The 27,280-nt window shown below is 40.8% G+C and overlaps 3 protein-coding genes across 3 annotated transcripts in view; all 3 read left to right on the top strand.

Moving 5' to 3' along the window:
* The first annotated feature begins 2,281 nt into the window (after positions 1-2,281).
* Positions 2,282-3,784, top strand: LOC127454098 (apolipoprotein C-I-like). The gene is made up of 4 exons (XM_051721058.1): positions 2,282-2,371; positions 2,949-3,017; positions 3,185-3,323; positions 3,464-3,784. The coding sequence occupies exons 2-4, from the start codon at positions 2,963-2,965 to the stop codon at positions 3,528-3,530; spliced, it is 261 nt and encodes an 86-aa protein (XP_051577018.1). The 5' UTR covers positions 2,282-2,371; positions 2,949-2,962; the 3' UTR covers positions 3,531-3,784.
* A 2,347-nt stretch (positions 3,785-6,131) lies between these two features.
* On the top strand, positions 6,132-8,653 carry apoc4 (apolipoprotein C-IV). Its single transcript, XM_051721715.1, has 4 exons — positions 6,132-6,294; positions 6,425-6,467; positions 6,603-6,690; positions 7,310-8,653. Exons 2-4 carry the CDS (start codon positions 6,425-6,427, stop codon positions 7,482-7,484), a joined length of 306 nt encoding a protein of 101 aa, XP_051577675.1. The 5' UTR covers positions 6,132-6,294; the 3' UTR covers positions 7,485-8,653.
* Positions 8,654-24,864: 16,211 nt separating this feature from the next.
* LOC127454595 (apolipoprotein C-II-like) overlaps positions 24,865-27,280 on the top strand; it is a 2,699-nt gene continuing 283 nt past the window's right edge. Inside the window, exons 1-4 of the mRNA XM_051721902.1 lie at positions 24,865-24,937; positions 25,529-25,591; positions 26,305-26,461; positions 26,954-27,280. The exon at positions 26,954-27,280 is cut by the window's right edge and continues 283 nt beyond it. Of these exons, the coding sequence (XP_051577862.1) occupies positions 25,543-25,591; positions 26,305-26,461; positions 26,954-27,050 (303 nt within the window). The 5' untranslated portion in view covers positions 24,865-24,937; positions 25,529-25,542 and the 3' untranslated portion in view covers positions 27,051-27,280. The remainder of the gene's footprint in view (positions 24,938-25,528; positions 25,592-26,304; positions 26,462-26,953) is intronic.

Genomic DNA, 27,280 nt, shown 5'->3' with positions numbered 1-27,280 from the left:
GGTGGAAGGATCCATTTTTTCTCTGTTTTCTGATACAATCTCCTCTTTAAACTCCTTAACAATCACACATATGTTTTGTTTTTTCTTCACTATCAGGTCCATGTAACTTGGCTTTGCCTCAAGAACTAAGGCCCTGTTCTCACAGCATTATCCTCATGTCTCTATCTTTTTTTTTTTGCTATACTTTTAATCTCAAGGAAGACGTGTTGAGATCTGCTCCCAAATTCCATTCGAAGCCTGCAGGTCTGCTGCATTAAGAAACATGCTGTGCCACTGGTTACATTGTCTTCCAGATGTATGAGTGTGAATACAAGTAAGAGAGCAGAGAAAGAACAAACACACAGTAGCACTAGCACTTCCAAACATACAGTTTTCACCTTTATCACTCTTTCTTTTCACCTATAATTTCTAGCGATAATCACAATTTAGGCCTCACTGTTTCAGTCCTTGTGATCTGATATGAGTTGTTAATATGTTAACTAATAATAACTTCATAAAAATATTTAAGAAAGAAAGAAAGAAACTTCAGATTGTCTGAATGGCTTCATACAAAAAGGTGCTGGAAAGAAGGCAGTTAACTGTCACAAAATAAACACTCCACCCCCCACCCCCACAGACTTTTAGTCTTCAGATTTGACTAGGGGTAATGTCAGTTCACTGCCCCTTTGAATGGTTTCACATAAACAATGTCCTCATTTGAACAGAGCCTCACTTCTCTTTTGAGTCTAGACAATTTCAACATGTTTTATGCTGTCAGATTTGAAGCATCAGCATTTCCTATAAAGATCAAGTCTTTTATTAGATGTGCCATAGTAAAAGAAAGCATGTTATTCTAAAAAATAAATAAATAAATAAATAAATTCAATAAAAAGGCACAGAGATCTTCTTTAATTAGAGATTGAATAAATAATAAACAGTTCAATGGCCATTGCCCAACAAGAACTCCAGTGCAGGTTTGTCTGTCGGTCTTGAACAACATGTTCTCAAGCTTCCCACAGTGAATTCAGTGTGTGTGTGTGTGTGTGTGTGTGTGTGTGTGTGTGTGCATACATAGCTATAATTTGGGGACAAATTTGTACCCAGAAGCGAGCTAAATCAGACAAAACATTCCAACAGGTACATTTTTGGATGTCCTCGTTTGGATGAACAATCCATTCATAAATTAAATAATGCTTTGTTTTAATGATCTAATAATGCAAAAAGTTTTCAGTTAGGATTATGTTTAGTTTATAGTAATTATAGTTATCTTTATATAAAAAAAATAACTGAGCAACCATGTGTGTGTTTGTGAGTGTGGGTGTGTGTATTACAGTGAGTGATGTACCATATGAAGACACATTTTAGTCACTGTGCCCTTATTTTACTCTCAGATGTAGAACATTTTTAGAGTTAATTTAATACTAATTATTATTATCTGCCTATGTTTCATAGTAAAAATGAGATGATACAGAAACATTAACCACCTCTCCAGTCCTGCAGCATAACAGTGAAATATAACATTACATAAAATGTTGTATTTGACACGTTTATGACATACACAACTCTGAACAAGCTGATGTTTAGGGGTTTTTAATTCACAGAATATATTAACATACTGTTCTACAATACATTATGTCTAATATAACACAATTAGAAAGGCTGTTGTGCATGAGATCTGGTCAGTGAAGGTTAAGAAATCTAATCATCTTGCTGACCTAGATCAGTCAAAATCCAAAGGTGGCTACAAAGCAGCTGATCGGAGGTTACCAAACTTTTGCATGTAGGAGACAGCATTAGGGCATTTGACTGAAGAAAAGCTTATGTAACTACATTCAAATAAGCTTCAGTTCACACATATCTCTATCTCATCTTATGATGTGGCTACTTCACAATAGTACTTTTAGATTGAAAAAGGTCTGTTTTTAATTCGTGATCAGTAAGGTTCAGAATGGTTCTTTGCTTTAAAATCCCCGATAATGAATTGACGTTGTACTATCCAGGGCATTAGCTCGCCAAATAAACAGAGTACTGTTTTGTAACATTGTTTCATTTGAAACTAATGTTGTTTCAAAGGTTACCGATACTGGCTTCCACTGTGGCTACATTTATGTAAATTCCCCAAGAATATCTTAACAAAACAGCTGGAAGTACAGCTATTATGGCAAACAGAGTTTACTCATCACTAAAAACATATTTACTTTTCTATAGCCATTTTAGCAACTCGGATGTTTGTGACATGACACAGAAATAAGAAGAACGGAGAGATACGCAAGGTCTTGATAGGTCAGAGGTGGTGTTGTCGCACCACGTCAGCTCGATACCGTTATATAGGGCCAAGCCATCTGTGGGGCATTACAATCTCAACTGAAATCTCTTGAGGGCTACAAGAAAGGTATGACCAGTTCCAATCATATTTTAAAGCTTACTTGTTTTGATAAATTATTTCCAAACTGTTAATATTTTGTTGCGGGATTTTAAACGGAGTACTCAGCTAACAGGGCATAGTAAACGAACTTTAGTTTCTCACGTCTAACAATTAAATAATGCTAAGCAGTATATTGGCGACATCTAGGTGTCATGACGTGGCATCGTCATTTTTAAGTATTCTTGCTAAGTAAATTAAAAATATAACACAAACAGCAAAGATTGTCTGCAGATAATTCAAAAATAAAGTATCACAACCCACTGCAACAACCCAACGCCATGTTTTCAACACATTTGCTAATCATCGTATGCTACTGAATTAAATGAGCATGTAGTTTTATTTTTAAAAGTATCTTTCAAAGTTGCAGTAACAGGTGCTAGTTTCCGAATAGCGAACTAAGCGAACGAAAACTGTCCACATTCTCTAGTGCTGACAGATGGGGATACTTGGGATTATTTCCAATGTATTCATCAGATAATTTCACCCTAAACCGCTCGAACTAATTATATGGCTTTCTAAAGGCGTTTCTTTTTTTATGTTACAGGAAAGACCGACAAGATGAAACTGTACTTAGCTGCAGCCGTGTTGATGCTTGTGTTTGCTGCACACACAGGTAAAATCAAACCTCTAGTCCTTCTACACACTCTCTCACATTGGCCATTTTGTATTGATAAATATTCCCAGGACCTAAGAAAACAGTCCTCAGTAGCCTTGATGCAATTTTTACAGGCATACAACTTAGATTTACACATTTAAAATGCACAACTGAAATTTAAACAGAGGCCCAGGTGGAGCCCACACTGGAGCAGCACTTCGCCAATTTCCACACCCAAGTGAAGGAGATTGCAGGGGACCTGACAGAGAAGACCAAGAACGCATTCGCACAGTTTGAACAGAGCGAGTTCGCTGTCAAAACCAAGTAAGATCATCATTAATATATATATATATATATATATATATATATATATATATATATATATATATATATATATATATATATATATATATAACAACGCCTTACTTTTGTCAATTGGCTAAAATCTGTTTTTGTCTTGGCAGGAACTGGTTTACTGAGCAGTTTGATAAGATAAAGCAGAAGCTGGGTGAAACCTTCAGTTCAGATTAAAATGATAACCACTGACCTTATACCCTTTATCCCTGCAACCCTATAATCACAGACTATGTGATGTCAGCCCAAACCTTTTGTGCCGACGGGCACAATTGTTACAATTCACACTGTTGTGATCTGTGTGTCATTTGTGTAATCTGTACAATAGTTTACAGTTTTTGTGAGATGCTCTGTTAAATATTCTGAAAAATTGTGGAAATCTAAAAATAAATTCTGAAATTTTTTCAAAAGAATAAACAGTGAAAAAAGTACTAATTTGTTGAATTGTTTTGTTCACATTAAAAAAACAAAAATTAAAAGTCATGACATCTGACAATTGAATATTGAATAATTGTGAATACATTCTTTGAATTCCAATGTATTATTTGAATCAACCTAACAGCTACAGTATATGCTACATGAAATAATTTGTTAATTTTATTTGTTTAGTAGTTAGTTATTTCTAACAGGAAAAAACTTTATACAGGCACACCTGAAGTCACAGCATTAACATATCAACAAGGTTCAATCAATCATTCAATCAATCAATCAATCTATCTATCTATCTATATACACTGGCTGCCAAAAGTTTGGAATAATGTACAGATTTTGCCCTTATGGAAAGAAATTGGTACTTTTATTAATCAAAGTGGCATTCAACTGATCACAATGTATAGTCAGGACATTAATAATGTGAAAAATTTGAACTTAAACTACTTCAAAGAGTTCTCATCAAAAAATCATCCATGTGCAGCACTGACAGCTTTGCAGATCCTTGACATTCTAGCTGTAAGTTTGTCCAGATACTCAGGTGACATTTCACCCCACACTTCCTGTAGCACTTGCCATAGATGTGGCTGTCTTGTCTGATATTTCTCACACACCTTACAGTCTAGCTCAAACACAAAAGCTCAATGGAGTTAAGATCCATAACACTCTTTCCAATTATCTGGTGTCCAGTGTCTGTGTTTCTTTGCCCACTCTAACCTTTTCTTTTTGATTTTATGTTCCAAAAGTGGCTTTTTCTTTGCAATTCTTCCCATAAGGCCTGCACCCCTGAGTCTTCTCTTTACTGTTGTTCATGAAACTGGTGTTGAGCAGGTAGAATTCAATGAAGCTGTCAGCTGAAGACATGTGAGGCATCTATTCCTCAAACTAGAGACTCTGATGTACTTATCCTCTTGTTTAGTTGTACATCTGACCTTCCACATCTCTTTCTGTCCTTGTTAGAGCCAGTTGTCCTTTGTCTTTGAAAGACACTTTTTATGAAATCTTTAGTTTTTTGGCAATTTCAAGCATTGTATAGCATTCATTCCTCAAAACAATGAGTGACTGATGAGTTTCTAGAGAAAGCCTTTTTTTTTTTTTTTGTGCCATTTTTGACCTAATATTGACCTTAAGACATGCCAATTTATTGCATATTTTGGCAACTCAAAAACAAACACAAAGACAATGTTAAACTTAATTTAATGAACCAAATAGCTTTCAGCAGTGTGATATAATGGCACGTGATTTTCTAGTACCAAATTAGCAATTTAGCATGATTACTCAAGGATAAGGTGTTGGAGTGATGGCTGCTGTAAATGGGGCCTGTCTAGATTTGATCAAAAATGACTTTTTTCAAATAGTGATGGTGCTGTGTTTTACATCAGTAATGTCCTGACTGTACTTTGTGATCAGCTGAATGCCACTTTGGTGAATTAAAGTACCAATTTCCTTCCGAAACAGATAAATCTGTACATTATTCCAAACTTTTGGCCGCCAATGTGTGTGTGTATATATATATCTGTATGCACACTTAAAAGCAGATAAGAGGTCAAAGAGCTTCCACCATCAGGCCACATGAGATTAAATTCACTGTTTGTTCTTGGTTAATGATCAGTATACACTCTTAATTTAAACCTCTTCAGTTCAGCAGTGAAGTGACTGACCACATGACCCCTTTTCCTAGAAAAGCATCCCATTATTGGATTTCTTTGGTCTAAAAGAGATAAATGTAAACTTGTTTTTCTGTTCAGTGCCTCAATGGATCAAGTTCGAAACATATTCTGTATGAGCTAACAGTGATTGTTGCAACTAGTAACAGGGATCATTCAAATATAGTGTTCTAATATATAGAAATCTGTCGTAGAATTATTTGCTGCACATCTGTGCTTAATTCTTTGTCAACAAATACTTCTGTATGCTGTTTTTGGCAAATAAAACTTAACTACCTACCTTAGAAGAATACTGAATTCTGAAGAATACTGCATAATAGCTCCCATCCAAAAGGGAACAAATCTAAAATGTTCTTGCAATTTAGTTGGCAAGGACTGAATAAAAAAGGATGAATAGATCAGTTGGAGAATTAATGAAAATAATATAGCCCCACCCCACCTTGGTCCCAAGTGGTTCACCTAAGTGGACACCCCAAAAACAAAACAGCAACATGTTTGCACATAGCTGTGCAACTACTGTGCACAAAATGTCATTATGAATTTAAACATGTATTATTTGTGGTATAAATAATTGCATCATTCTCCACAAATATTGGGAATCATCTAAGTAAACAGCAGGCAGAGCTTTCTCAGAAATGATGGGTAATCTATGTCTCAGAATGAGAATTGATTCAAATACCACTGCAGCATGTTATCACTCATCTAAGAAAACTGACTGAACCTGAGACAACCTCATCAAAAACATCAGAAAAACAACAGTGAGGCTGATAAAACTCAGAAGTATCAGATACCAAACTGACAGTTCTTCTTCTTCAGAAGAAAAAAGACTACCATCACTTTTAAAGGTACAAATTTACTACACACATGCATATATTCAGGTCTATTGTCTACCCTGTTTAATGTACAGTATATGTGAGCAATTATTTGAAATCTATCATCACCAATTGACTAATTTCTTTTATTGTTATATCATAGATGTCCAGACTGATGCTCTTTGTTCTAGGCATGATGCTGCAAGGTCTGAATTATTTACACATTGACATACAATATGTCATTTGTTTATTTATCTTTTGATGATGTGCATCAAAAAACCTCAACAGAAATGTATGTATCATGCAACATATTTCTAAACCTTTACATTTATGGTCTTTAGCATGTATTATAATGTCCAATGCTTTGACCACTCCTAGTCCAGAAGAAGAAATCGTTGGAGTTTTAGAAAGGGCAAAGCAGGCGTACAGGTACTGTACAACTATAATTTTTTGTTTACTTAATTTCATTAGTTAAAAAAAGAAAATACCAAATTGAATCTAGTTTCAGAGGAAAATACGCCTTAATAACTATACATTAATATTTAGTGTGTGGACATTTTATTTAACATTAACACTAGAACCGTCAGGCGCAGGAACAGTTTTTTTCCCTCAGGCTATCCATCTCATAAACAGTTAAAACTGCCCCATTGAGCAATAATTATGTGCAATACACAGCTTAGTCTATTATATTTATCCAACATACCATACCTCTTCTGCCTTTACATTCCCTTGCTTCTGTATATAATAGATTTGTATTTGTATTTATATTTGTATATATAATATTATATTGTACATATGTACAATATATATATTATCCTATTGTGTATTTTATACTTTCTTTTCTATTCACTTATTATTTATATTCTATTTTTATTTATATTATTATTTTTATTATCTCTGTCTTGTTTTATTGTTTGTGCACTGGAAGCTCTTGTCACTAAGACAAATTCCTTGTATGTGTTAGCATATTTGGCAATAAAGCTCATTCTGATTCTGATATTTTCCACTTATCTGTTTTGTATGTCTATGTCTCTGTGTTACATGACAGAGAAACAAAGGCTAAAGTTCTAAATGTTGGCAGTTCCGTAGCAGATTTGGCTGGCATGTACTATGAGGAACATCTCAAGCCTGTAGCTGACTCTTACAAAGACTGGGCTAGAGAAAAAGCAAGTTCCCTCTGGGACAGACTCAAAGACAGGGTATCCACCTTAAGATCAACCTAAATACTTCAAACAGTCCAAGAGAACTTTGTAAAACTACAAATAAGAAGTGTATTTCAATGTATTGGTGGTGTGGTGGAGTTAATACACCAAACCAGGCATCCATTGTTCTCATTCCATTGCAAAACAGTACAACTAAACAAAAATACAGCAAAACTGTATCTGTCTGTTTAAAACTGATCAAAAGCATGCTTCTTTAGAAAGTTTATTCATAAAGTTATTTTCTGTATGTTTTTTCTGAACATCAGACTAATTAAATGCTGATTAATATCACAACACAGACTTGGATATTTTAGAATCTTTGCATGAGAGGATAAGAGGATGCAGTAAATGGAAAAAGGAAGAAAAGAAGAGAACAAAGACAAAGCAAAATGAAAGGAAGAAGTTAGACATATTTGGGCTTAATAATTCTATTCTAATTAATGCACACACACACACACACACACACACACACACACACACACACACACAGAGACACACACACGCACACACACACAAAAGAGAATTAAAATAGATCCACAGGTTCTAGATAAGACACGTAATGTTCCAAAGTTGAAAGTTCACTGGGTCTGTCTCTGTCTATTTGGCATGTGGAAAGCTTTTTTTACAACCTTTGAACAGCCTTTGCTCCACTCTTATTAGCGTATGTACATCAAAGCCAATAACTCTGATTCTGCCACTCTTGCAAAAAAAGAGAAAAGAAAAAAAAAAAGAACCAGCTGTCCAACAGAGTCACAATCAGTCATTTTTGTGCTGAATATGTTGTAAAAAAAAGTTGCATGTTCATTTGTATTTTTAAAAAGTGAAATGCATGATTGAGCAGACTTAAAAAAAATATTTTTTAGAAACTTCTGTGTCTTTAGAAGTGCATTTACATATTGAACATATATATTATATTATAATAGAATACATACAGTATATTAGGCCTATACCGTATCTTTTACTCAAGAGGACACCAAAAGGGCACTTAAAAGAAATTAAGTTCAGGTCATTATGGGATAATGATGCATCTTCTGTTTCATCTTTAATGCAGGTACCATTTAACTGTAATTAACTTGGGTCTAACAGAGCACTTAAACATCTTCAATTAGTGATTTCATAAGTATTGTTTCATGCCTTATTAATACACAGTCATGCACACAGGGAACAGTGGACTTTGAGTAAGCAAACCAGTGTGTGCATGTTTGTCCTGTAGGATCAGTAGGTCCACCTGCGTGGGTGTGTGTGTATGCATGCAGCATGAGTGTGATTGTGTGTGTGTGTGTGTGTGTGTGTGTGTGTGTGTGTGTGTACTATGCAATGACGTTTGTTTGGTCAAATGGTCAGACAGATATAGGGGTGGAAGGCAGACAATATAACTGCAGACTTAGCTGGTGCAGTTGACTCCAGTCCTTCATTTCTCTATACAGGCATCTCACTAGCACAAGGTAAAGTGAGTCTTGACTATACTCCTCTAATCTACACATGCATGCATTTACATTTAGGAATTACACTACTAACAATGCATCTCTATATATCTTGTTTTGCTTTGATTGTGTGATGACACAACAAAATACTGCACCTTGCAACTATAGCATAGGAAACATTGCATGACCATTTATCCTAAGTACCAATTACAGTTATCATAAAGTTGGAATCTTTGGTGTGTGCATTGAAATATCCCAAGTGACAAGACTATTAGAGTTCAAAATGGGTGATGTTCACACAATTTTTTGTTGAGTACATTAAGAGATGTTCTGCAGGAATACCATGTGTAAATTTCTGTCTCATCTCTTAGATGAAGCTGACATTAGCTCTCATCCTCGCACTCCAAGGTAAGATACCAGTTTTTGAGTTCTTGAAAAATTCACACAAGGATGTTTGGACTTCTTTAATTGGTGCAAAACTGAAAAACAGAAGGCATGGGGCCTGATCATCTCTATTTGCTCATCATGAGGGAATGTTTTTTTTTGGGCAGATCAAACTCGGAGCATTATGAGTGAGATGTAATTAAGCTATTTGCATTTTCAATGTAAAGCATTGAGGTTATGAAAATATGTAATAATGCTAATTATGATAATGAAAATGATTGACATGCGTTACTCTCATCTCTCAATACCTTTCAGTTGTATTTCACCATATAACCACGTTAAGGGGAACAGTTATTTAGGCTACCAAAAACCCACATAGACATACTACTGTACATGTGCAGAAATTAATAAGGTCCAAGCCCAGACTTGACCTAACCAAGAATTGATCAGTGCCTCAACTGGCAAGCAAGCATGTTGTTTTAGTTGGGCATTTTGTTTATTAATATCATTCTAAAAGTAGTTGTCTTTTCTGTCTTTCACTTTTAGTATCAGTGTGTGTATATGCACAGGATATCCCAGAGCCAGAGAAGGAGTTGGTGGAGAAATATGAGGGTCTGAAGGCAGTTTTCTATAAGAGGATTCTCAATGCTTATCAAAAGTTCATAGATAGCATTGAACCAATGCTGGAGAAGTCACCCACAGGAGAAAAAGCTAAGGAGTATTTTGAGGAAGTACAGAAAAATCCAAGAGTGGAGAGCACCATCAAGATTCTCAGGTAAGCATTAAACCCTGTGATCACCTCACATCTTTAAACAACCCCCCTATCTCTCCACCTTACTTTTACCCATTCCAGCCACTAACTGCATTGGACTACATCCTTTTGTGTTTATCCTTGCCCATCCATTTCCATCTAGTGATACCAACAGATTCCCTCTGATGGCAGCCCTGCCCCTTCATTCATGCCATTTTGCTTTCATTCAGTCCATCTGTTTCCTATGAGTAAAACTGTTGTGTTTTGTGTGGTTCTTCCAGTGGTCTGGCCACAGAGCTCGAGCCTGTTGTGGACAAGGCCCGTATGGCTGCTCTTGGTGCTTACGGCCACTATCTGCGGCCCTATATTGGTGAATACCTGGACAAAGCAATCAACAACATCAAGCCAGTGCTGGATACTGTCCTGCCTCATGAAAACTAGAACCTGCCACTTGTTAACTACTGACTCTGGTCAGACAAGGAAGATCTGTCAAGATGTGTCCAAGCTAGTCATGTCTCATATGTAACATGCATTACTTCATGCTTTGTCATTGCTTCAATTCAAATCTATATATGAAACTGCTTGATATGTAGCTGGGTGTACAGCACAGTTATTGTGTCAGTACAGTTTTTTGCATGTATATATTGTATCTGTGTACTTGATGCTGTTCTGTTCAGTGCAGGGAAGAATAATATCCAATCCAGTATTAATAGAGTATGACAATTATGTGATTTTGTGTGACTCATAAGGAAACAACAAGACTTATTTGAAATAAAGATCTCTGGATAAAGCAAACTCTCCTAAGGTTTTGCGTATGCTTATGTCGAATGTGTACTGAACCAAAAAAAAGTGCAAAAAATGACAAAAGTATATGACATATTAACATTAATATAAAACAATTTCATTTATGTATTTCAACAGCATAATTGAGAGGGTATGTCTATTCCAGACCCAAAGGGTCAATGTTCTTACAGACATTGCACTCGACTGTGTAATCACCAACAATGAACTCCACAGTCCCTTTACAGTCTTACACAAACATGAGAATGTTTTTAAATATTTCATATATTTCATTTTTCATTATATAAAATATAATTATGTAATATAATTATAATAATTATTTAATATAAGTTTACTATCACAAGATATATAGTTTTTTGTTTAGTACAAGACAAATGAGTACAATATCACTTTGATTTTCTGTGTGACAATGGCGATTTATCAGTATTCCATATGCTTGAACACATACAGGTGCATCTCAATAAATTAGAATGTCGTGGAAAAGTTAATTTATTTCAGTAATTCAACTCAAATTGTGAAACTCGTGTATTAAATAAATTCAATGCACACAGACTGAAGTAGTTTAAGTCTTTGGTTCTTTTAATTGTGATGATTTTGGCTCACATTTAACAAAAACCCACCAATTCACTATCTCAAAAAATTAGAATACATCATAAGACCAATACAAAAAACATTTTTAGTGAATTGCTGGCCTTCTGGAAAGTATGTTCATTTACTCTATATGTACTCAATACTTGGTAGGGGCTCCTTTTGCTTTATTACTGCCTCAATTCGGCGTGGCATGGAGGTGATCAGTTTGTGGCACTGCTGAGGTGGTATGGAAGCCCAGGTTTCTTTGACAGTGGCCTTCAGCTCATCTGCATTTTTTGGTCTCTTGTTTCTCATTTTCCTCTTGACAATACCCCATAGATTCTCTATGGGGTTCAGGTCTGGTGAGTTTGCTGGCCAGTCAAGCACACCAACATCATGGTCATTTAACCAACTTTTGGTGCTTTTGGCAGTGTGGGCAGGTGCCAAATCCTGCTGGAAAATGAAATCAGCATCTTTAAAAAGCTGGTCAGCAGAAGGAAGCATGAAGTGCTCTAAAATTTCTTGGTAAACGGGTGCAGTGACTTTGGTTTTCAAAAAACACAATGGACCAACACCAGCAGATGACATTGCACCCCAAATCATCACAGACTGTGGAAACTTAACACTGGACTTCAAGCAACTTGGGCTATGAGCTTCTCCACCCTTCCTCCAGACTCTAGGACCTTGGTTTCCAAATGAAATACAAAACTTGCTCTCATCTGAAAAGAGGACTTTGGACCACTGGGCAACAGTCCAGTTCTTCTTCTCCTTAGCCCAGGTAAGACGCCTCTGACGTTGTCTGTGGTTCAGGAGTGGCTTAACAAGACGAATACGACAACTGTAGCCAAATTCCTTGACACGTCTGTGTGTGGTGGCTCTTGATGCCTTGACCCCAGCCTCAGTCCATTCCTTGTGAAGTTCACCCAAATTCTTGAATCGATTTTGCTTGACAATCATAAGGCTGCGGTTCTCTCGGTTGGTTGTGCATCTTTTTCTTCCACACTTTTTCCTTCCACTCAACTTTCTGTTAACATGCTTGGATACAGCACTCTGTGAACAGCCAGCTTCTTTGGCAATGAATGTTTGTGGCTTACCCTCCTTGTGAAGGGTGTCAATGATTGTCTTCTGGACAACTGTCAGATCAGCAGTCTTCCCCATGATTGTGTAGCCTAGTGAACCAAACTGAGAGACCATTTTGAAGGCTCAGGAAACCTTTGCAGGTGTTTTGAGTTGATTAGCTGATTGGCATGTCACCATATTCTAATTTTTTGAGATAGTGAATTGGTGGGTTTTTGTTAAATGTGAGCCAAAATCATCACAATTAAAAGAACCAAAGACTTAAACTACTTCAGTCTGTGTGCACTGAATTTATTTAATACACAAGTTTCACAATTTGAGTTGAATTACTGAAATAAATGAACTTTTCCACGACATTCTAATTTATTGAGATGCACCTGTACATATTTTACATGCTTTTTCTAACTCAAGGTAGCACTGATGTGTCAGTGATTGATTTGATTTACATTTGACATTGCTACTTGATGAAGCACCAACGTGGAAGGAAACTATAGCCAGTGCAACACATGAACAGTATGATTTGGCTATTGTCATTTGGGTGTACTGCTGAAATTATGTAAGTTGTGCATCTATTTAGACTCAAAAAGTGCCTGAGAAAATATATAAATGTATCTTAAACGTAGTTTATGTGTTATGTGTAGCTCAGTACAGCCAGTTGTATCTCATGAAATTTCAATGTGGAAGTAATGAATCCCAGTGTGGTGCACAGACCTCAGCAGGGACAGGGGCAGAAGGATAAAAAAAGGGCACTGATATTTTTTATTTTTTTATTTTTTTTAAGAGGACTACTTATTACGTAACAAATTTTTTGCTTTTTGTGTATTTAAGCATTTTTCTTGTTTTATAAACACCATTTACTCCATTATTTCCTTTTTTGACAAATAATAGCCAGTTCCTAATACATTCCTAATATTCCTAAAAAAAGCACCATATTTAAAAAAAAAAAAAAAAAACATTTCAGACATGGGCTTTGATAATACCATGTTTTTGACATGTGTCATAGTAAAACCATGGCATTTTTTGAAGTATCTTGGAGTACTATGACAGTGTCACGAAATATGAATATAATCATTCAGTACCATGGTATTACCATGGCAATGACAGTGTCTTTTTTTGTTTTGTTATATGGCTCTAATCTTTTTCTTGTCTCATCACTCTTCACTTTTCTCATCTCTGCACCCTCACCTTATCATTTGATCTCTGCTGCTTCCATTTTGACCTCATCACCATGGTTTTGAATGGGTAGCCTACATGTCCAAAAATGGTAATACTATGGTATTTTTCTGAAAGTGATTAGTCTATAATTTAAACAAAAACCAAACTGGCTTTGGCTGAATCAGACAGCTCCTTCAGTTATTGGCAGTATTTTATAAAAGACGTATTAAATGTCTATCACTGAAAACGATGCGACCGCTCCCATTATAGGCTAATTAATAAAGCCGTCTACACTGCATGTGATGTCAGAAATGCGGTAGCAATCGAGTATTATTGTGTTGATGAACTTACAACACAACACATAGAGTGGATATTTCATCTGACCTGTGTTGGTTTGCATTTATAGTTCTGCGCTGGTGTGTCTGCGTCGTTCTGTGAGTACACAGCCAAAATGCTAACTATATGTTCCATAAATAAACAAAAGCAATGCAAACAATGTAATTTCTGTATTCTAAAGTATTTATTCAATTATTGTAGCAACAAAAATGAGTTCAAAGTATGTGAACATATTGAAGTGTAGGCAACATATTATTTATTATAGGTTGCCTGCATTGCAGGCAGAAAATAAATGAGGAAATTACTGTATGCTTGCTCTTGAGTCGCTTAAATAATAATACATAAACATGTTTTGGCATACTTTTGACGTTCCGTGCTGATAAAGAAATCATCGAAATAATTAATAATTACTCGCCTAAATAACACAAAATGGGTGTCCTTTTAAAGACTTTACAATGCATACAGGCAATATAACCAACTCTTACCAGGTGCTTTTTAATTTGCTGACAAATTAGAAGTGTTCTGTTTCCATAACTTATGAAATATGATTATTTACTCTACACAAACTGTCAAACATACGGTCAAATCATCGTGCCGATCGGAAAGCTCGAGAATAGAAAACAACACATTATTTCACTCACGTTAAATCAATATCAAGTGATGTCCTGGAGAAAAAAGCTTTTAGAGTGTACATGCTGTAAACCAGGGGTCGGCAACCTTTCTGACATGGAGTGCCATTTTTTATTTTCCAAGTTAACGGCTGTGCCGTTACATTGCTGACTTTATGCCACTCCTGGCACAAAGATTCAAGCAGGAATTCATCAGACACTGGAATGGAATATCGCATATCGCGGCCCGTTTGGCCTCGTTTCTCGGCTGGCCCACTGGGAAAAGTTCCAGTTCTCCCTATGGACAGTCCGACCCTGTGTAGAGATATTGATTTAAGAAGCATTTGGAGTGGTCTCTTAATTTTTTCCAGAGCTGTATATATATATGTGCATGTATGTGGTTTTTTACCATAGTTTGAGTCCGCACTTGTGAAAATGTTTCTATTTTGCATTTTTCTAATTTAATCTTTTATTTATTTTTTTATTACAAATGATATTATCAGCATAACAGTTTGAGTGAAAGCCCGATGATTATGATATAATCATGATCCGGCATGTGAATTTTCACAGAGCATCTTAAATGCTTTAATGAAAGAAACTCTGTCCTAAATAAGTTACAGTTAGTGTCACAAATTTGCTTATTAGATTACTGATCACGAAATTTTGTGGAAGCTTAAATATTTCTTATATTATGTCATACTACATTTTCAAAATCACACAGAGGGGTGATTACTAGCACGCAATCAACAGCAAGAGTGGAGCAGGCTATTTTACTTGTATTAAGTTTTTCGCACCTGCATTCAATCTAGGCTTATATCTTGATTTAATCCTTCCTCATGATCACGCAATGTTTTCATCAGCTGAATTGGAGACTAAACATTATTAAATGCGTGCAAGCCATTTGCACATCACAACCCGATCAACTATTTAGCCATTTTCGGTGAATCACACCTACAAAATCCTAAAAATTTATTTCCAGGTTTAATTTGTATTTTGATTAGACTCAGATTTTTATGTTTTTGCTTTTAATCTTTAAATGTAATTTTGAATGTGATCATGGTTTAAGGATGCTGAACCTGTATGCTGGGTTGGAAATCACAAGGATTCATAGTGGTGTTTTCCTTATTACATCACGTGTTGTTCTGAAAGCGTTAAGAATCAAATGAAACACAGAATGTAGGCTGTCATCCGCGCAGCCAGACCGAAGCGAAGCGGACGCGTGATTAAGCGAATGTGAAGCGCTGCCGGCTCGCAATGTGCGGATGGCTTGCACGCACTGCACGAGTCCGTTGGGTATACTGCAGTCTCGTCACATTTGAACTTTTTGTTTAGTCTCCCATTCAGCTCATGAAAACATTTTGTGTGATCATGAGGAAGGATTACATCAAGATGTAGATTGGAATGCAGGTGCGGAATTTCATCTAAATAAAATAGTCTACTCTCTCGCTGTTGCTGGCATGCCAGTGATTACCCCTTCGCATGCCAATGCTGGCACGCGTGCCATATGCTGCAGACCCCTGCTGTAAACAGATATCTTGTAACTTCATGAAACACAAACATAATAAAAAAAAAAACAGCTGATGCTCCGCGACGCCATTCGATGCTCAGGGGCGAATTCAAAATGACATTTTTGCTCCCTCAAAGGGCACTGCTGCAAGAGGGGACACCACTTGAAAGCTCATTCCAAACGAAAGTGAGAAAATGAATGGGCTCTTCCACAAGATGAAGGGCACATTATACAATAATTCCGTGTACCCTTCAGAGAACCAACTTCAAGGGCTCTGTACCTCAGAGACAGTAGCCCCCCCCCCCCAATCTGCCACTATCTGGGCATTTTGTAGATCCATAATAAGATATAATTGCCGGGTTACTAAAGGACCAACTTTGAAATAATTTTTTGCCAAAAACCCATGCATTTAAAGGTTGATGATCAAATTCATTTCAACACCCAAATCCTTCCCCTGAAACTAAAACAAAAAGTCAATGTCTTCACAAGAACATCAAAACAATTCAAGTACATGCTTTTAAAGAACCCAGTGCTAACCTAACACTCACAGAAAACTTCTGACATTTTAACATTTAAAAAAAACGTCAGGGTTACTTGTGTAACCTCTGTTCCCTGATGGAGGGAATGAGATGTTGTGTCGATGTAATGACACTAGGGGTCACTCTTGGGAGCCCGAAACACCTCTGGTCTTTGATAAAAGGCCAATGAAAATTGGCGAGTGGTATTTGCATGCCACTCCCCTGGACATACGGGTATAAAAGGAGCTGGTATGCAACCATTCATTCAGGTTTTATGCTGAGGAGCCGAGACAAGGTCCAGCCATTTCAGCGGGTAGTTCAGCGTTGTGGCAGGAGGGACACAACATCTCGTTCCCTCCATCAGGGAATGGAGGTTACACAAGTAACCATGACATTCCCTATCTGTTACTCACTCGACATTGTGTCGATGTAGTGACACTAGGGGTCCCTATACGAAATGCCACAACTGGCTGAACTGTGTTACGTGAACTGACGGTGTGTGGTGAGCAGACCACTGTGTGCCTTATAGCCAGCACACCAGGTCGACAGGTAACCTCCCCCAGCATAGTTATGAGTGTCGAACGGCCCTTTGGGGACAAGTCGACTACCCAAAAGATAGAGACAGGCTAACCCAGTTGTGGCCTCTTTTCCCCTTCTTTTTTTCCACTCCCTAAAAAAGAAGGGGGATTATCCGACTGGGCCTCCAGGTCTAGTTGGGGGGTGTCCCTCCCAAGGGGAAGACACCGCGGAGACCACACCTCGCCCAAAGAGAGGGGGGGGATATTTAAGTGGAAAAATACGTCACATGGTCTTTCCGACCATGTGGAGTGTCTTCAAGGTAGATCCTACCTAACAGGGGAGGAGTTACTACAAAAATGGAGACTGGGGCAGAGGGGCTCTGCCCAAGGAAGACGCAGTTTGCCAACAAGGAAACGAATTAGCGGAAGATATACATTGCATGGGGTTAGCCTTACAGGAACTGCCACATGCGGAGCACCCCAGAACAGGACTCTTAGTTAGCACATGTACTGGGCCGGCAGCGAGTCTCTCTGAAAACTCGACTGCCATAGGGCTCAGAGTAAGTCAACCAGGGAACAAAGTTTGTGAACACTACTGGGAATTAATGGCGCACATCTTCATCTCAAAAGGAGGTGGAAGGCGCTATGTGCAAGCGATACACCCGGCTGGCTATCCCGGGCTTATCCGCTTGTATTGCGTGCCACTACCTGGGACGAAACCGGTTCCACCCGGAGGTTGTAGAACCTTGCAAAGGTGTTGGGTGTTGCCCAGCCTCCTGCTCTGCAAATGTCTGTTAGAGAGGCACCCCTGGCCAGGGCCCAGGAGGCCGCTACACCCCTGGTAGAATGGGCTCATAGCCATAACGGGGGCAGCATGTCCTGGGCGTAATATGCCATAGTTATGGCGTCAATGAGCCAGTGGGCGATCCTCTGCTTGGAGACAGCGCTTCCTTTCCGCTGTGCACCAAAGCAGACAAAGAGCTGCTCAGAGATCCTAAAGCTCTGTGTGCAATCCAAATAGATGCGTAAAGCGCGCACCGGACACAGCAATGACAGGGCTGGGTCTGCCTCCTCCTGGGGCAGCGCTTGCAGGTTCACCACCTGGTCCCTAAAAGGGGTCGTGGGAACCTTGGGCACATAGGCCGGTCGGGGTCTCAGGATCACGTGAGAGTAGCCCGGACCGAACTCCAGGCACATTTCGCTGACAGAGAATGTTTGCAGGTCTCCTACCCTCTTGATGGAAGTGAGCGCAGTCAAGAGGGCAGTCTTCAAGGATAGTGCCTTAAGCTCGGCTGACTGCAAAGGCCCAAAGGGGGCTCTCTGTAGACCCTGAAGAACTACAGAGAGGTCCCATGAGGGAACGAGGCATGGTCTGGAGGGATTGAGCCTCTTGGCGCCTCTTGGGAACCTGATGATCAGGTTGTGCTTCCCTAAGAACTTACCGTCGACTGCGTCGTGGTGTGCTGCTATGGCGGCAACGTACACCTTCAAGGTGGAAGGGGACAGCCTCCCTTCCAACCTCTCCTGCAGGAAGGAAAGCACTGATCCGACTACGCATCTCTGGTGGTTTTCCCGTCGGAAAGAACACCACTTAGCAAACAGATGCCACTTAAAGGCATACAGGCACCTCATAGAGGGGGCCCTAGCCTGAGTGATCGTGTCTACCACCACAGGCGGTAGACCTCTTAGGTCTTCCGCATCCCATCCAGGGGCCAGACATAGAGATTCCAGAGGTCTGGTCGCGGGTGCCAGATGGTGCCCCGTCCCTGAGAAAGAAGGTCCTTCCTCAGGGGAATTCGCCAGAGGGGGGGCTGTCGCAAGGAGCATGAGGTCTGAGAACCATGTCTGGGTGGGCCAGTAGGGTGCTACCAGGACGACCTGCTCCTCATCCTCCCTGCTCTTGCACAGGGTCTGTGCAAGTAGGCTCACTGGGGTAAATGCATATTTGTGCATGCTAGGGGGCCAGCTGTGTGCCAGTGCATTTATACCAAGGGGGGCCTCGGTCAGGGCGTACCAGAGCGGGCAGTGGGGAGGATTCTTGGGAGGCAAACAGGTGTACCTGTGCCTGTCCGAATCAACTCCAAATCAGCTGGACCACCTGAGGGTGGAGTCTCCACTCTTCCCTGAGGGTAACCCGTCATGACAGCGTGTCCGCTGTAGTGTTGAGGTTGCCCGGGATGTGAGTGGCTTGCAGCGACTTGAAGTGCTGCTGACTCCAGTGGAGGAGACGGTGGGCGAGTTGTGACATACAACAAGAGCGCAGACCGCCTTGGCAGTTGACATATGCTACCGTTGCCGTGTTGTCTGTCTGAACTAACACGTGCTTGCCCTGGATCAATGGCCAAAACCTCCGCAGGGCGAGCAGAATTGCCAACAGCTCGAGGCAGTTGATGTGCCAATGCAGTCGCGGGCCCATCCACAAGCCGGCGGCTGCGTGCCCGTTGCAATCAGTGCCCCAGCCCGTTTTGGAGGCGTCCGACATGACCACGACTCACATGGAGACCAGTTCTAGGGGAACACCTGCCCGTAGAAATGAGAGGTCGGTCCAAGGGCTGAAAAGACGGTGACAGACTGGCGTGATGACCACGCGATGTGTCCCGTGGCACCATTCCCATCTCGGGACTCGAGTCTGAAGCTAGTGCTGAAGCGATCTCATATGCATCAACCCGAGCGGGGTGGCCACCGCTGAGGATGCCATATGCCCCAGGAGCCTCTGAAAAAGTTTCAGTGGAACCGCTGTTTTCTGTTTGAACGCCTTGAAACAGGCCAACACCGACTGGGCGCGCTCATTTGTGAGGCGCGCTGTCAAAGAGAGTCCAACTCCAAACCGAGAAAAAAGATGCTCTGAACTGGGAGGAGCTTGATCTTTTCCCAGTTGACCTGAAGCCCTAGTCAGCTGGGGTGTGAGAGTACCAAGTCCCTGTGTGCGCACAACATGTCCCGAGAGTAAGCTAAGATTAGCCAGTTGTGGAAATAGTTGAGAATGCAAATGCCCACCTCCCTTAGCAGGATAAGGGCTGCCTTTGCGACCTTTGTGAAGATGCGAGGAGACAGGGACAGGCCAAAAGGGAGGACCTTGTACTGATATGCCTGACCCTCGAATGCAAACCACAGGAAGGGTCTGTGTCGAGGAGGGATCGAGACGTGGAAGTACGCATCCTTCAGGTCTACCGCCGCGAACCAATCTTGATGCTGGACGCTCGCCAGAATGCGTTTTTGTGTCAACATCTTGAACGGGAGTCTGTGTAAATCCCGGTTCAGTACTCGCAGGTCCAAGATTGGCCGCAACCCAAGGGCTGTAAAACCCCTTCTTCATCTCGGCCGGAGGGACAGGTTCTATCGCGCCCTTCCGTAGGAGGGTAGCGATCTCCGGTCGCAAGATAGCAGCATTTTCGTCCTTCACCAAGGTGAAGTGGATACCGCTGAACCTGGGCAGATGCCTGGCGAACTGAATCGTATAGCCGAGTCAGACGGTCCAGACCAGCCATCGCGATGGATTGGAAAGCGCAAGCCATGCGTCCAAGTTCCGTGCAAGGGGGATCAAAGGGCAGGTGGGGCCTCGCGGCGGGGCAGAGCTCGAGGTGCCACACCATGTCGTGGCCGTGCTGCATCTGGGGACATCGAAGCACTTACCTGGCTCCTTGTGACCACCCCCGGAACAGCCTGGGACAGGGGAGGAAGAGGCCTGTCCTCATGACCCGTGGAGACTGTCATATCGGGGGCGGATTAGTGCCATAGCTGGGCGCTCAGGGGCGGGAGACCACCGCTGGAGCGCCAAACCTGCCAAATAGAGTGGTGGATGGTGGTCGTGATGACGGCCGTGCACACCGGATACGTGACCCAGGGAACAAGGAAACTGCTCTTGCTGAACTCTTGAGTACTGCAGCCACTTGGGCATGCAGCGCAATTAAATGCAAAGGTAACAAAAAGATTCTCCTCTCGGCCTTCGACTGGGGGATGGAGAGGTCTGCTTACCAGCTCCTGAGCAGCGGGTTTCGTCGTCCCTGGGTCGCCTGTCTCAAGGGCGCTTTGAAGCCTTTCATGGGACGGGTGGCGTCTGCTTCCTGTGGTGGGCTCCATGCCAGGGCCGGACCGAAGGGGCGGGCTGCGGCAGAGCTGGTGCAGTCACCACAGGGGAACGCCCTTGGCGGGGTGTGGAATCTTGAGCTGCGCCAGGACAGGATATGCCGGATAGCCTCCGTCTACTGCTCCACCATCGAGAACTGCTGGGCAAATTCCTTGACGGTGTCACCAAATAGGCCAGCCTGGGAGATGGGGGCAGCAAGGAACCGTGTCCTGTCAGCCTCACCCATCTTGACCAGGTTGAGCCAAAGGTGGCGCTCCTGGACCACTAATGTGGACATCGTCCACCCGGGAGACCACACCGTGACTTTCGACGCTTGGAGAGGGAGGTCGGTCACCGAGCACAGTTCCTACATCAATCCTGGGGCGGAACTACCCTCATGCAATTCCTTTAGCACCTTGGCGGATTTGCAGGACAGCCATGGCGTGCAGGGCGGAGGCGGCTTGTCCAGTGGCACCATAGGCCTTGGCCGTCAGAGACGACGTAAACCTACAGGCTTTGGATGGGGGCTTTGGGCACCCGCACCAGGTGGCAGCGCTCTGTGGGCATAGGTGCACCGCAAGCGCCTTTATCCACCGGGGGATTGCCGAATAGCCCTTGGCCGTCCCACCATCGAGGGTAGTGAGGGCGGGAAAGCTGAAAAGATCGGGACCGGGCAGTAAAAAGTGCCTCCCATGACCTTGTCAGCTCTTCGTACACTTCCGGGAAGAAAGGAACAGGGCGGGGCGTGGCTTTGAGCGGCACCGCGAGCCCAGGAACCAATCATTGAGCCACGAGGGTTCAGGGAAGAGCGGAGGGTTCCACTCTAGCCGACGCTCACGGCTGCCCGGGAAGCATGTCGTCATCTCCCCGTCAGCCTGTAGCTGGGCAATCGTCCCCGAAGGGAGGAGCCCAGCTGAGGTTTCCGCGTCCGACTGAACTGAACGCTTGAGAGCTCATCACTTTCGCGGGCTCTGAATAAGAGGTCGAACTCGCCGTGAGACGAGCCGGTGGACTCATCCGGAAGCCCGATCGGGGCAGACGAGCGTGCTGGGGAATGGGAGGTCCGCGGGGGGATACCCGGCAGAGGCGGTCCCATTGGGGTCCCCAAATCGCCCCCAGTGCTAGCCACGCTGGCCTCATACCCGTGGGTAAAAGGACCGAGGCGGGGAACCTCTGGGGTGGCTTGCTTTCTTATGAAGGCGAGCCACGACCACATCGTTGCCATGGACTTGTCCTCGCAATGAGTACATGACCATCCACGAATGCTGTCTCCTCATGAACAGTGTCCAGACACAAAAGACAATGATCGTGACCGTCAGAAGGTGAGAAATAACGAGCGCAACCAGGAATAACACACATCTTTAAAAAGACACGTCTTTAAAAAGATGTTCCGTGTGTGCCGCTCTTTTAGAGAAATATACTCTTTTAGAGAAATATAGTCTTATTTCTGCCAAAGCGCATTCTCTGCAGTGCACCAGTGCAGAGGAGGGAGAAGCCGCTAAAATGCGCAGTCAGATCCAGCAGAGGTGAATGAACAGTCATGGGAATTCAGCTCAGTGAGCATGACCATTCGGCTCCGAAGAGAAAATCTGAATGAGTGGTTGCATACCAGCTCCTTTTATACCCGTATGTCTAGGGGAGTGGCATGCAAATACCACTCGCCAATTTTCATTGGCCTTTTATCAAAGACCAGAGGTGTCTCGGGCTCCCAAGAGTGACCCCTAGTGTCACTACATCGACACAACGTCAAGTGAGTGACAGATAGGGAACTCATTGTTTAGTATGTTTTTTAAGTCATTTGAATTGAACACCAGCCACTTTATTAGTTACACCTGTACATCTACTTGTACATCATGTGATTATCTAATCAGCCAATCATGTGGCAGCAGTATAATGTATAAAATCATGCAGATATGGATCAGGAGCTTCAGTGGATGTTCACATCAACATCAGAATGGGGAGAAAATGTGATCTCAGTGATTTTGACCGTGGCATGATTGTTGGTGCCAGATGGGTGGTTTGAGTATTTCTCTAAGGGCTGATCTCCTGGGATATTCATGCACAACAGTCTCTAGAGTGTATAGGTAATGGTGCAAAAAACAAAAAACATCCACCGAACATCCAGCTTGGACCAGTGTGGCCATTCTCCACTGACCTCTGTCATTAACAAGCTGTTTTTGCCCATAGAACTGCCGCTCACTGGATGTTTTTTGTTTTTTGCACCAATCTCTTTACATTCTAGAGAGTGTTGTGCGTGAAAATCCCAGGAGATCAGCAGTGACAGAAATACTCAAACCAGGCACCAACAATCATGTCTAAATCACTGAGATCAATTTTTTCCCCCATTCTGATGGTTGATGTGAACATTAATTGAAGCTCCTGACCCGTATCTGCATGATTTTATACATTCAATGCTGCCACACGTTTGGCTGATTAGATAATCACATGAATAAATAGATGAACAGGTGTACCTAATAAAGTGGCTGGTGAGTGTACGTGGACACTAGTTGTGTCTTCATAAACCACATTTATAGCATAATACCCTCATAATTACTAGTGCGTAACCTAAAAAAATGTCCTTGTAAACCACAAATAACAACTCTCTCTCACACACACACACACACACACACACACGCACACACACACATAAAGGAATATTCTGGGTTCGATACAAATTAAGCTCAATCGACAGCATTTATGGCATAATATTAATTACCACAGAAACTAATTTTGACTTCTCCCTCCTTTTGTTTAAAAAAACTCAAAAAATCTGGGATTCAGTGAGGCACTTACAATGGGAGTGAATTGGGGCCTGTTTCAGAAGTATAGAGACAAGCGGTAAGTGTGTTAACATGATTTTAGTGTGATAAAGTCGCTTACTAACCTTTTTGGTGTAAAGTTGTGTCCAATATTACAACTTCGCAGTCATGACAACGTAATGCCACAAACCATGTCATCCTACAAAAATTACAATTTAAAAACTTTAGAGCTAAAATAATTCACAAGTTTTAACAGAACAATTAATTAAATAAATGCTTTTATTAAATTCGTAAGCATCACATGTCTGCCTTTAAACCCTCCAAACAATTTACCACAATCACTTCCATTTTTAGTGCCTCACTGTATCCTCGATTTTTGCTGTTTAAAAAAAAAATTAATTTTTATTATTATAATTTTTTTTGCCAATCAACATTATGCCAAAAATGCTGGCGATTGAGCTTAACTTGTATTAAACCAGGAATATTCATTTAACACACTGGTGTACAAATATCTTGAACAAAACAGGCTGACGTGTCTGTGGTGAAACAGACTTAGGACTTTATTTGGAAATGTGTAGAAGTTCAATTGCACAAAACTGGCTGCATTTATCTGTCTAGAGGTTATGAATAGGGCGCAGAATACAAAAGACGTTATCAAAGTGTATTATCATTTTAGCAAGAACAGAAACAAGCTCCCCTCATTCTTGAATGGAAGATCTTTGATCAAACCCAGCAATAGCCAGCATTAGTTTAAACGTGATCAGTCTCTTTGCCTCTTTTGTAAAGAGCCATATCTGTTTAACAGGTAATCTCTTTTTAGTCTTTGCTATCTTGCAACCTACCCCCAGTCAAATACAGACACGATCGCACAACAATTATCTGAAAGAGTTGCACTTTGGCCCTTGGGTTATTAGGTCAACACATCTGCACCCATATATAAGATAGGCCAAAGAGTTTTTGCTGCTAAGCAGTCTGACACACTTTCTGCTGAGGAGAAACTGTAAGTACACCCATATTTTCCATACTTGTTAAAAGTGTGAAAATGCATTATAAAAAATTTTAATAATACGAATAATACGATTTGTTATGCTTGACTGCTTAGCAACTATGGATGACTCCATCCACCTGCTGAATTCCTAAAATGCACATGGCATAAGTCTGTATGGAGGACTTTGAAGTTATTGCAACATTAAGTGTATGGTTTTATATTAAAAAATATTTATATATATATTTAAAAATATATTTATATGAAAATATAATACATAGATAACATAGAGATGTGTCAAGCATATGAACTGTGTTTTCCCTGAGTAGGCTTAGGCTACAACATGACATAAGGAAAAGGAGCCTTCTAGTTTCCCTAATTCATGCCTTGATTAACATTTATGCAATAGGCAGATGCTTTCAATTCAAGTAAAAAATACCATGATGTAGCATTAGATGTAGCATTAGAGGCTAAATTGATGGAATGACTTGGGTGCATTGGAGTTCAGATTGTCACAAGGAATACATTTCTGCCCTCTTGTGATCACATTTATATTCTCACTATTTTGCAACTATTGTCTAATTACTGTTGTACTTAACCCCACAGATCTGCCTGTCACTATGAACAAGCTACTGGCTATCACAGTGCTCATTGCTTTCTTTGCTTTGGGTATGCACGCACGCACACACACACACACACACACACACACACACACACACACACACTATTATGGAGCCTTTTCACAGACTGTGATGATGCGTTTCCGTATCATTAGCAATGTATATATATATATATATATATATATATATATATATATATATATATATATATATATATATATATATATATATTTACATTTATAACATTATTCTTTGTTTTATATTTCCTTGGCATTTATTTAAAAAAAAATGTTGACACTACTGCTATGGAGTTTCATATACCGCTGCTGAAAGAGTAACAGTAAATTTGGCATCTTTCTTCTCAGAATTTTTATTTTTGGATAGCACTTTTCACAATACACATAATTACAAACCATCTTTAGTTAAATAGATGAACGTACATCATACTGTAATGTCTGTATTTCTTAAATGTCTTAAAGTCCCCTGAACAGCTTCATTGAAAAACTTCATTGAAAAGCATGCCTTCTGACTGCTGTATTCCACTGCTCTGTATTTTCCTCCTCTTTTAGAAAGTCGAGGAAACTCATTGGTGGATTTTTTTTCTTTTGCTGTTGAATCAAATGGTCTCCCATTCACCGCTATAGAAGTTTACCCTACAATATTTTACTTTCGCATTCCAGACCTGAAAATGTGAAAAGGGCCCATTATTAACTGATGTCTCAATCTTCCTGCATGACCTTAGAATTGAACTTACTATTGTAGGAGTGGAGAGCTTCCGAATGCCCAGACAGGCTGAGGAGGAGAAGGGAACTTTTGCCAATGTGATGGACACCCTGAAGTCCTACTATGACAAGAGTGTTGACACTGCCAGTGGTTATGTAGAGACCATCAAGGGCTATAAACTGGAAGAGAAAGCCAAGTAAGTCAAAATTTATAAGTATCCCTGACTCTAGCCAAGATGGTTTGCTGGTCTTGGCTGGTTTAAAGGAGTCATGTATATAAAAGTCAGTCATAAATAATGTAGTATTACATGACCTTTTCCCTCACAGCCTTGTACCTTTATCTATTTTTCAATGTTATGTAATGTGATTTGCCTCAAAGCTGGTTGTTTTGGTTCACGTCTCAGGCCCTGAACTGAAGACTTCAATATATGCACCCACTGTTATAATTGGCTTAAATCTTTGCAAAACAAACCTCTATAAAACCAGCCAACTGATCAGTCTGACCTGGCTGATTTGACCAGGCAACCCGCTTTGGTTTTTGTTCAACAGGGCAAATGGAGATAAACCTTCCCCTTCACAAGATTTTTGTGTTCATGAAAACCTTAAGTATGCTGACTTTATAGATCTTTAGGTTGCATAGGAGAGCATAACTCATTTTAATCTATTCCACTATCCCCCCCCTCCCCAAGGAACCTGTATGATGAAACAGTCAGTGCTGTCACCACCTATGCAGGGATCTTCAATGACCAGATCTACCACATGTTCTACTCCCAAGATAGCTCTTAAGGCCCAACTCACATAGTAGCATACCTTACTAGAACTCTCTCCATCTCTTTCTGGTCCTGAGTCTGTCACCACACTGGAACCACAATTACATGAACCCTGCAAGAAGACAGTGCAGTCTGGGGTGAAAACATAACAGTTGAACTCTTTTCTCCCAATGGTCTGTTACCTCTGCCCTGTCAACTATACAGCAATATACTTCCAAAGCACATACTGCACCATACAAAATGCTG

Source organism: Myxocyprinus asiaticus, chromosome 16 (assembly GCF_019703515.2).
Source record: "Myxocyprinus asiaticus isolate MX2 ecotype Aquarium Trade chromosome 16, UBuf_Myxa_2, whole genome shotgun sequence".
Taxonomy (NCBI): Eukaryota; Metazoa; Chordata; class Actinopteri; order Cypriniformes; family Catostomidae; genus Myxocyprinus; species Myxocyprinus asiaticus.
The sequence above is the reverse complement of the archived record's forward strand: the minus strand, read 5'-3'. Positions and strand labels throughout refer to the sequence as shown.